At 43.0% G+C, this 10,609-nt stretch overlaps 1 protein-coding gene across 1 annotated transcript in view; it reads right to left on the bottom strand.

Annotated features, from left to right (window-relative positions):
* grm5b (glutamate receptor, metabotropic 5b) overlaps positions 1-10,609 on the bottom strand; it is a 473,006-nt gene that overhangs the window by 132,899 nt on the left and 329,498 nt on the right. Inside the window, 1 exon segment of the mRNA XM_055637258.1 lies at positions 5,297-5,543. Within this exon segment, the coding sequence (XP_055493233.1) occupies positions 5,297-5,543 (247 nt within the window).

Here is a 10,609-nt window from a genome sequence, read left to right on the forward strand (position 1 = left end):
TTTGTAGTCTAACATGCTGGTGATATAACCCAGAACAATATGACTTAAGGCCATGGAATGCACTTAACATTCCCAGGTAGTTTATGCCCAGTGTTTGTAATAATGATGCCTCCTGTGCATTCCATCTCCCCCACAGCTGGAGATGGAATTGGTAGCACCCCATCCAAGTGCCCTGGCATCAGTTTGTAGTTCCATAGACGGGTAGCTGATAATGTTTGGATTGGAACAATGCCTAATGTTATCTTTCTGCCATATTAGTTCCATTATGGCCACTGTTGGTAGCTTTATTGGTCTGTCAAAATGACCACCGTAATTTTTGAGTGCTTGTATTTTAGCCCTCTGTAATTTTTGATAATGCAAAGGTCCGATTTGTGTGGCTGGAAACGCAGCCACTATAATGCCAATTATTCTTGCTACCAGTCTGATTGATGGTTTTGTGATGTCAATGATTTTGCTGCAAGCCTCCATGTAGGCTGTAACCTTTTCTTTCGGCAAAGTCACTGACATGTGAACTGAGTTAAGGGTGAACCCCAGATGATCCATTGTGTTAAGTAACATCTGTGGTCACCTCTAATGGGTACTGTATAGTAAGCATCTTTTAAAACGATGCTTGCCATGTAGTAACCTAGGAAAACAATTGCTTAGCTGTAACAAAGGTTACCATCTAATAATGAATATATAATACGAAAGTATTCAAATTAGTCAAATCTATGATGATGAGGCAACCACCATCTTGTTTATGATAAAGATTTTGGACTCGAATTCCTGTGATTCGTGTTGGGTTTCCTCCATTACTCCTTTTTTTATATGGCCACGTAGTTCAGCATGCGCTTTTGATTTTTCTTTGCCTGTAAGCATGAACTTTCGGTTCGGTACATGCTGATCTGGAGGATTATGTTTTTGTATAAATTCTATGGTATAACCCTATACTTCTGAAAATATAAGTGTCGGTAGTTAATTTATTCCAAGCATCCAGAGAGAATTGTAATCTCCCACCAACCTCGTAAGGAACCAGACCCACCTACTTCCATGGTTACTAGTGGTAGGTTTGTTACTTTTTCGGCATCCTCCGTGGACGTTGAGGCGCCGGTGTCTGGATCTGTAGTTGGGTCGGTGTTGAGGGTTAGCACATTCCCCAGGAAGGCCGGTCTGGGCCATGGCCTAAAAAGACCGATGTTGAGTGTTCCTGGCCTTTGAGCTTTCACCAGTTTGTCTTGGCTGACTGGTGGTGCGTAGGGGTGCTGTTTCTGGCCGAAGTAGTTTTTAGACGTTGCTTTAATGAGCCCCAGGGTTTTACCCTCTTCATCAAGTTCTTTTACCTGTTTTGATAAGTTGCCTCCAAATAGTAATATTGGTGGTTTGGAGGTTAGGTTAGGCCTGCAAATTAGGGTCTAAAGCCGGTTGGATGGCACTTCTTCCTAATGCTGTTTACTCGTATTGGTGGTTGCAAAATAAAGCCAGTGCATCCTGGTGATCTTGTGTCATGTCTTTTTTGTTTATTGTGCGGGCGAAACCGTAATTCCCGCTGTTAGGACTTTCAGAACTTTGTAGTTTCAAGTCCCTGGCTCTGATTGAGGCTCCGACATGTTTTCAAATAAACTGGTTGACACTGGGAACATTCAGTGTTTTGCAGTTCCCTGGTGGTAAGTGTCTTGCTGTGGTGTCCAAATAATGCCTGTCCTTATAGCTGGTTGAATGACAAGTAGTCGATACTTGCAGCTATTTTAGGTTCCAGGTTTTGGCCAGTTTGGTCGGGTTGAATAAACTGGGACACCATATCCAATAGGTTTTCTTGCACCCCATGTGCACTAGGGGTATGTTCTGCACCCCTTTTCAGGGTCAGCCCAGAATTGACCCCCTGTACTCCCCTCTGATGAGGGAGAAACACTGTGCAGCCCTACAAGAGGTACTGCTGTAGGACTTACTAGCTGCCCACTGTGACTAGTCTCCATCTCCCGGAGCCTGTCACTTTGGAGTACTTGCTCCAACAGCCGCTCCAACTGGCTCCAATGCTCTCGGGCACTGGCCACTCGCGGCTGCTCCAGTTGCTGCAGCCGCTCCAATCAGCTCCAATGCTCACGGGTACTGGCCGTCGCGGCTGCTCCTGAAGTCGCTCCTGCAGCCGCTCCAACTGGCTCCAATGCTCACGGGCACTGGCCGTCGCGGCTGCTCCTGAAGTCGCTCCTGCAGCCGCTCCAACTGGCTCCAATGCTCGCGGGCACTGGCCGTCGCGGCTGCTCTTGTTCCCCGCTCTCAGCCGCTCCAACCGGCTCCAATGCGCACAGGCACTGGCCGCTCGCGGCTGCTCCTGAAGCCGCTCCAACCGGCCCCAATGCTCACGGGCACTGGTCGCTCACGGTTATTCACAGTCGGACTCATCAGAGTCAACGACTCTTGTTGGTTTTTTTGCTTTGCTTTACCGCCCGGCCATGGCCGGTGCGGGAGCGAAGTCGGGCACAGCTGTTCCCATTACGGGAGATTGGCGTGCCATTGGCTGCTGCTGCTGGCTGCCCGTAACTCCGCGGTTCTCCCCCGCCAACTTTCCTGCAGCCTTCGTGGATCTGGTCCATGTCCCCACCTGTAAGGTAAGTGGAAGGAACGCAGAGTCGCCTTACCTGCTGTTCCTGGCTTTCAAATTCTGCCGCTAAGGGAACGTCGTTCCCCCTGCTGTGACTCGTTGCAATGCGTGTAGCGATATGACACGCATGCGTCCTGGCGGGGTTCTTCACGTAGTCACTCACGTGACTCCGAAGTAAAATTAAGAGCCATGGTGGCAGAATAGTCAAATTGCTGGTCTAACAGCGGACACTGCACCAATGGGGAAATTTAAATTCAAGAAATTAAATAAACATACTTCTGGTGACAATAACCATGAAATTACTGAAGTAATTTGGTTCACTAATATGTTTAAAAAGAGGAAGTATGCTGTCCTGAACAGACTGGTGTATGTGTCCAACAAGGTGTTTGTGTCCAACAGGTCCAACAAGGTGGTTGACACAAGTGCCTCGTATCTGGGGGGCAATTTGGTTGGAAATATCTTCTGGCATTGACACCAGTGTCAAATAAATTAAATGGTAAACAGAAAAGATTTATGAAGGAATGCAGTAGATGTTGTCTGCATGGATGCTAAGGAAACCTTTGATAGTGCACCACAAAAGTCCAGTTAACAAAACTGAGACCCATGGAATAAGAGGGTTGGAGTCAGCTTGTATAAATAATTATCTCAAGCATGGAAAAGGTGAGTCATTGCTTTCAGGTGGATGGTAGAGTTACATTACTGCTATTTTCTACATATTTCATTTAATTTACAAACATAAAGTTCAAAGTAAAATGTTAATGTTTGCTCAAAATATCAAAACACGAGGATACTAATCTGCTGCTGCAAAAAGATAGACCAACAGAATGGATGGACCAGGGGCAGGTGGAATTTAATGCACAGAAGTGTGAGGTGATGCACTTTAAATGAAAGTATATGGATAAACCATAGAGATATAATGTACAATTCTCATGAGTAATCAGGAAAAGAGGGTCTTGGGGACATTCATGTGCATGGATCTTTGAAAGTGATTGGACATTTTGAGAGAGTATTTAGTAGAGAATACGGGATCTTTTGCTTCATATTGGGTACCTAGACAAAGAGGTTGTATTCATCTTTTATAAAACTCTGGATATGCCTCATCTGCAGTATTGAAGGGTCCCAACCTGAAATATGTGTTGGAAGAAGAGTCCGACAAAAATGTCACCTATTCATTCGCTCCACAAATGCTGCCTCACCCGCTGAATTACTCCAGCACTTTGAGCTTTGCTCATGATTCCAGCATCTACCATTCCTTGCACCTTTAGAGCATTGTAACATATTTGATCATCACATACAAGGTAGGATTAAAAGGTCCATGAGGTGCAGAAGAAATTTCTCAGAATGATTCCAGTGGTGAATGATTTTGGCTACATGGTTAGGTTGGAGAAGCCAAAGTTGTTCCTCGTGGAGCAAAGGAAATTGAGGGGAGATACAATGAAAATATACAAGACTATGGCAGGTTTAGATAAGGTAGGTTAAAAAAAACAATCCATTCCAAAGCGATAGTAGCACAAGGACCAATGTCAGGTTCAAGGCTTTGGGCAAGAGAAATAGGGTAAAATGAGGAATAAATATTTTACGTAGTGAGTAGTGATAGTTTGGATAACATCCAATGAATAAATTCAACGGGTCTACCAAAAATATTTACTTAGCATTTAAACACCAAATAAATCCACTTGCTTTAGTAATCAATATCTTTAAACTATTTTTCACACCACATTTCAATGTACACTTCAGCTTTTGAGAGATAGGAGACATAGAAATAATGAAAATAGGCAGGGATTCAATAATGATGCCTTAAACAAAACCTGTACGAAACAGAAAAACTGAAGATAATGAGGGAATAAACTAAGAATTACAAAAGTCTATGAAATTAAGGTGGTACATGATGACTAATGCGATGGTTTATGCCAATGTTATGCAGTTTGTCTATATTTTTCTCTTATCCAGGCTTGTCACATTCTGCCCTCTCCTCATTCTCATCCACTTCACCTCCTTTTCCACCGGTCCCTCCTTCTCCTCGCCTGCCACTCCCCTCTCATCAGCCCAACTCTCCTCAACTGTTGCACTCAGTTGCCTCTGATCACCTATTAACCCGGTATATAGACTCTCCTCACCGTTCACACAGTGCCAGATTGTTCTCAGTATTCATGCAAGACTCTCCAGCGATTTCCCGACTGCCTACACAGATTCGAACCTGCCTGCCCCTGACCATTCCGTCCTGTCGTCTTCCCGGATATCACCTCAGCCTTCTGTTCCCGACCATGGCCTTCGTCCCGTACCTCCTGGTTTCTGTCTGCCTCTCTCCTGGGCTGTTTGGTGAATCCCTGCAATGGCTCCTCGACTTCCTGCCTGGCTTCGACTCTCCTTTTGTCTGTCCCTCGCTGGTTTGTTTGCATCGTGTGTTGGATTTCCTGGTTACCGGACCTTCCGCTACCCCGACTACGTCTCCTGCCTGCCCCTCTTCGGAACCCTTGCTCAATCCTGAGCCTCTGTGTGAGTACGGTGTACCCATTCCTGTGTTTCTACTCTGCGTTACAGTATCGTAATAAAGTTCTTTACCAATTATACCTGCCTGATTCTGTGCTGCTATTGGGTCCAAGCTATACCCGTTACAAGGCTGGTAAATGATAGTACGATCCTTGAGCACCAACAATTTCCAACAATCGCAAATAGTCCATATGAATGGAAAGCTTTTGCAGTTAGATAATAACATACCTTCCTGGTGAATCTCCATTCTCATCAAAAGAGATGAGATCTCCAGATGCCCCAGTAAAGTTGATCTTCATGAGGAATTCCAGTAGTATTCTCCCATCAACTGGCTTCATTGCCTCGCATAGCCCATTAACTCCTGGACACAGGCTTTGCTGCATGTTGTGTAGTGCATGGGCCATGGAATAAATTGCATTTATCACAAATCCCATCTTGGTGTCTTGAACATATTGTTCCTGTAATGATTCTCTTCCTGGTGTCAAAAAGAATACAAAAAGATTAATTTTACATATTGGACTTAAACTAATTCATCATGTAATCGCAGATCACCGTAAAGTTATATAATGACATTTTGAGCATAAAAGCAACAGGAGCTTAAATAAGATCCCTTTGGATGTTATCTATTCTCATGTTATCATTAGATCAGAGTCATGTGTTCCAATTGTTATTGTATTCCCAAGAGACACATAATCACTATATACACTCCGCTGACATATTTCTTTAGGGAACTGATTATGATCTCCTCTCCTTCAATATTGTCTTAATTAAGACTTCACAAATGCTTTGCATCATGATAAATGAGTATTTCAGTTTGCAATGCCACTGTTGTATTACATGCCCTTTTTGGATTCTTTTACACACTTGTCTCTGTGTTGGAACCACTACAAAGGCTTGTCCTCTGTTTAAAAAGGTTTCATTTTCCTTTCCATTTCTTATTCATTATTTCGCTTGCATCTTTTGAAGTACTGAGAAAACTGTAAATATAGATTGATTAAAAATGTTATTTTGTGTCTACTTTACTGATGTTAGAATCTAACAATGCTTCATTAAAGAGATTAAAGTGTTTTATTTCCGAGATTTTTGGCCACCTCGCTCAGAGCCTCCCTCCGCCTTCCGGGATCGGAGGATTTTTCCCATCGATGAAAAATCAAGAGATATTAATGCTTTAAAAAAAATTGCCATTCTCTCTGCTGCCCCTGCTGGTGGGAGGGGGGAGGGACTATAAAACCCAAAAGTGGTGTGCCTCGCGCAGTCTCTGCAAGATGGAGGAAACCAGAGGGTATGTCTCTCTGAGCTCTGAATAACACTGAACACATGTTTACTCAACTGTGAGTGCCCTTAATGTGGTTTGAAAATGAAAATATGTTTGGTTTGAAGTAAAAATGCACTGCAAATGGTTGTTTGGGTTGAAGTAAAAATGCACTGCAAATGATTGTTTGGGTTGAAGTAAAAATGCACTGCAAATGGTTGTTTGGGTTGAAGTAAAAATGCACTGCTAATGGTTGTTTGGGTTGAAGTAAAAATGCACTGCAAATGGTTGTTTGTGTTGAAGTAATTGGTGGAGAGGTGGAATATTGTGTCGGGGGACCAGCCCTCCCGTATGAACATGGGACCCAATGGGTCCCACTGTATGAATTCAAGTGCTCTCCCAAGTTTCAAAACAAATCTAACTTGTGGTAAGCACGTAGAATGAACATAGCGGGTACCTCGGAGCTCGGGGACGTCTCTTAGCGGCTCATAACGCTAACAGCAGGTACTTGGGAAGACTCGCTAATGGCAGATAAGCTCGGGAAGACTCGTGAAGATTTTTCATGTTGAAAAATGTCCATGAGAGCCTCGAGTACTTACGAGCGGCCATTACCGTAAATCTCCGAGTTCGAATCAGGGCAAACTCAGGGAGAACTCTTGAATGAACTCGTACAGTGGGACAGGGCTTTAACGCGTAGCGTTTTGAGGAAGATACAAAACATACAAAACAATACAGACAACCCATGCAGACAGACGGACAGACAGACAAGATGAGAATGTATATACACACACAAGGGCATTCATTGTAACTTGGATCTACAGGTATTGGCTCAATAGGTGCAGATTTTAAATATATATATTTTATGTCAATTCAAAACTTACTGAATTAGTAAATATCAGTGGTAAATATATAAAGTGAAGATGGAATTTTGCAGAGAGGTTGTCTCAGAGAGAGAGAGAAACCTTAACTTTTTCAGTTATCAGCTTTGGATAATGACGTCCATGTGCAAGTATCCTCCACTTAGATTTGCCAATGAAAGCTGTTTGGAGCAGCGAGGACTGCTGTGTTAAACTGAGAGCATTATTTATGTATTAGCAGTTTTCCCTATACTCAGCTTGTGACAAAAGAAATATTTGATCTGATAGTAGATTATTTTTAGTGCACTGTCAATAGTTCAAATGGAGAAAAGCTGTCTCTTGTTTATGTTAAGTCAATTGTGAGATGTGGGTGTCATTGGCAAGTCGAACATTTATTACTCATCCCTCATTACCCTTGAACTGAATGACTTGCCAGGCCTTTGCAGAGAACAGATGAGTATCAACCACAAGCCAGACCAGAAATGGTCAGATTTCCTTCCCTGGAGGGCATTAAGGAGCCAAGTATTATCTTTATGTCATCTACTTGTTTCATTATCATCTCTGCTGATGACAGAATTTTTATTCCATATTTAATTATGTAATTGAATTCAATCTCATCTATTCAGAACAGTAATTGAGGTTGAAGTGATGGGGATGGGAAGTAAGAACTGCTACGTGTGAGAGTCGTTAAGGAGGTTGGCGCAGTTCCAAGCTGATGGAAGTCCCCTGTAAATAACAGTAGAACAGTCAAGGATCAAATGTGTAGGAAAGAATTGCAGATGCTGGTTTAAATCGAAGATAGACACAAAATGCTGGAGTAACTCAGAAGTACAGGCAGCATTTCTGGAGAGAAGGAATGGATGACGTTTTGGGTTGAGGCCCTTCTTGAGACTATTTCGGACCAAGACCCTTCTTATTCAGGCTAGCCTCTATGCAGTATATGTGTGGCCCAAGCTCACAGGAAAGATGTTCAACATGTGTCACATGTCAATGGACACCATTGTTCCTTTGTACTTAAGTCTGTCAAATGTAAAGAAGGCCTGGAAAACAACTACAGACTTTGTGCAATTTGCTATAGTTCACTATTTCCCCTCGGCAGCAGATTTTAACTTGAAATTTCACACAGAGAGTTGTGAGTCTGTGGAATTCTTTGCCTCAGAGGGCGGTGGAGGCCGGTTCTCTGGATACTTTCAAGAGAGAGCTAGATAGGGCTCTTAAAGATAGCGGAGTCAGGGGATATGGGGAGAAAGCAGGAACGGGGTACTGATTGGGGATGATCAGCCATGATCACATTGAATGATGGTGCTGGCTCGATGGGCCGAATGGCCTACTCCTGCACCTATTGTCTATTGTCTATTGAAATTAACATGGATAGCAATCAGAATACTGCTGCTAGATCAAGTGTTTATACATCCACATTTTGCATTCACTTTGCTGGTACTTGCACACTCAATATTCCAATGCATAATAATAACATCTATTCATTGCTGTGGAAATACTTTAAAAGAAAATTGCATCAATTCCCCAAACGACTCAACAGAATGAAATGTCAATGACCATTCGATCATTTGTGCTTAGCATTGACAATGTTTCTACTCGTACACCGTGAAGTGAACCAGAAAGATTTTTAAAGTATGAGTAATACAATTATTTGAAAGTTTTCTTTCTATTGATGCAACGGTAAGTGTTCTGTGCTTTGCCATTCATTTCAAAATGTTTGGTTGCTCCATGAAGAAAGTCATAAGATTCATACAGCATGGAAACAGGCTATTCAGCCTAACTCATTGATGCCAAACAAGATGGCCCTTCTAAGCTAAGTTAATTTGCTCCCATTTGGCTGTTATCCCTCTAAACCTTCCTATCCATGTCTAAATGTATGTTGAATGTAGTAATTGCACTTTCCTCTCTAGCCTCCTCTGGCAATTCAATCCATATGCCCACCAAATTCTGTGTGAAAAAGTTTCCCCTCAAGTCCCTATTACATTTTTCCCCTCTCACCTTACACTTGAGTCATACAGTGTGGAAACAGGCGCTTCAGCCAACCGAGGCTGCGCAGATGAGCAATCACTCCATACACTAGCACTATCCTACACACTAGGGACAATTTACAATTTGCAGAAGCCAAACCTTCAATCGTGTATGTCTATGGAGTATGGGAGTAAAACGGAGCACCCAGAGAAAACCACAAGATTACAGGTAGAATGTACAAAGTCTGTACAGACAGCACCCATAGTCGGGACTGAACCATGGTCTCTGGCGCTGTAAGGCTCAATCTGGCACCGTAAAGCAAATATAAACATATGAAAAATGGGAGTCAAAATTGAGGTACTCGCTGAACAAATGGTAAACTGTCCTTTGTTTTAATAACAAAGTCGCCATAATAGCTGCTTTCAGCATTGCACACACCCAATAACCCAAAATATGTCCATTAAGAATTTAGATTTTCAAACCATTGGCTGACTAAAAATTATTCTCCTGAATTTCTTAGAGCTCACTGAATAGGCATTAGAAACTAAGTTGAATTCTGTCCGGGTGCTTTGATCCATCCAAAAGTATGTTTGGCTGCTATCAAATGAAAATTGGGTGCAGTCCCATTTTACACTTGGCCGCAATTGGTTTGCCACTTAACTCCTTCTGTGCAGAAAGAGAAGAGCAATCCTTCAGGAAAGGCACAGTTGCTCACTCAGAAGTGTCCAAACACCAGCAGAGAAATGTTCATGCAGTATTGTATAATGGGCAAGTTCATTAGTTCTGTAGTACATGTCATAAATCACAAAACGCAGAAATGGGTCTGGATGCAAAAGACAGCTAGGAATCAGAAGATAGACACAAAATACCGAACTCAGCGGGGCAGGCAACATCTCTCGAGAGAAGGAATGGGTGATGTTTTGGGTCAAGACCCTTCTTAAGACTGATGTCATGGGAGTGGGAGGTACATAGATAAGGAAATGTATAGATAAGGAAATGTAAGGTGTGAAAACAGGACAAAGGGAATTAAGATCAGGGAAAATGTAGAATAGATCATTGTTAGTTGGTAGAAGGTAACAACAAAGCAAACAGAGATAAAATGTTTAACAAGGAACTGCAGATGCTGGAAAATCGAAGGTAGACAAAAGTGCTGGAGAAACTCAGCGGGTGCAACAGCATCTATGGAGCGAAGGAAATAGGCAATGTTTCGGGACAAAACCCTTCTTCAGACTGATGGAGGGGGGGGGGCGGGGAGAAGAAATGAAAAAGGAAGAGGAGGATCCAGAGGGCTGAGGAAGAGCTGTGAAGAGGAGGAGATAGCAAGGGTTACCGGAAATTGGAGAATTCAATGTTTATGCCGCTAGGGTGCTGACTGCCCAAGCGGAATATGAGGTGCTGCTCCTCCAATTTCCGGTGGTGCACACTCTGGCCATGGAGTAGGCCCAGGACAGAGAGGTAGGTCTG

Source organism: Leucoraja erinacea, chromosome 6 (genome assembly GCF_028641065.1).
Source record: "Leucoraja erinacea ecotype New England chromosome 6, Leri_hhj_1, whole genome shotgun sequence".
Lineage (NCBI taxonomy): Eukaryota > Metazoa > Chordata > Chondrichthyes > Rajiformes > Rajidae > Leucoraja > Leucoraja erinaceus.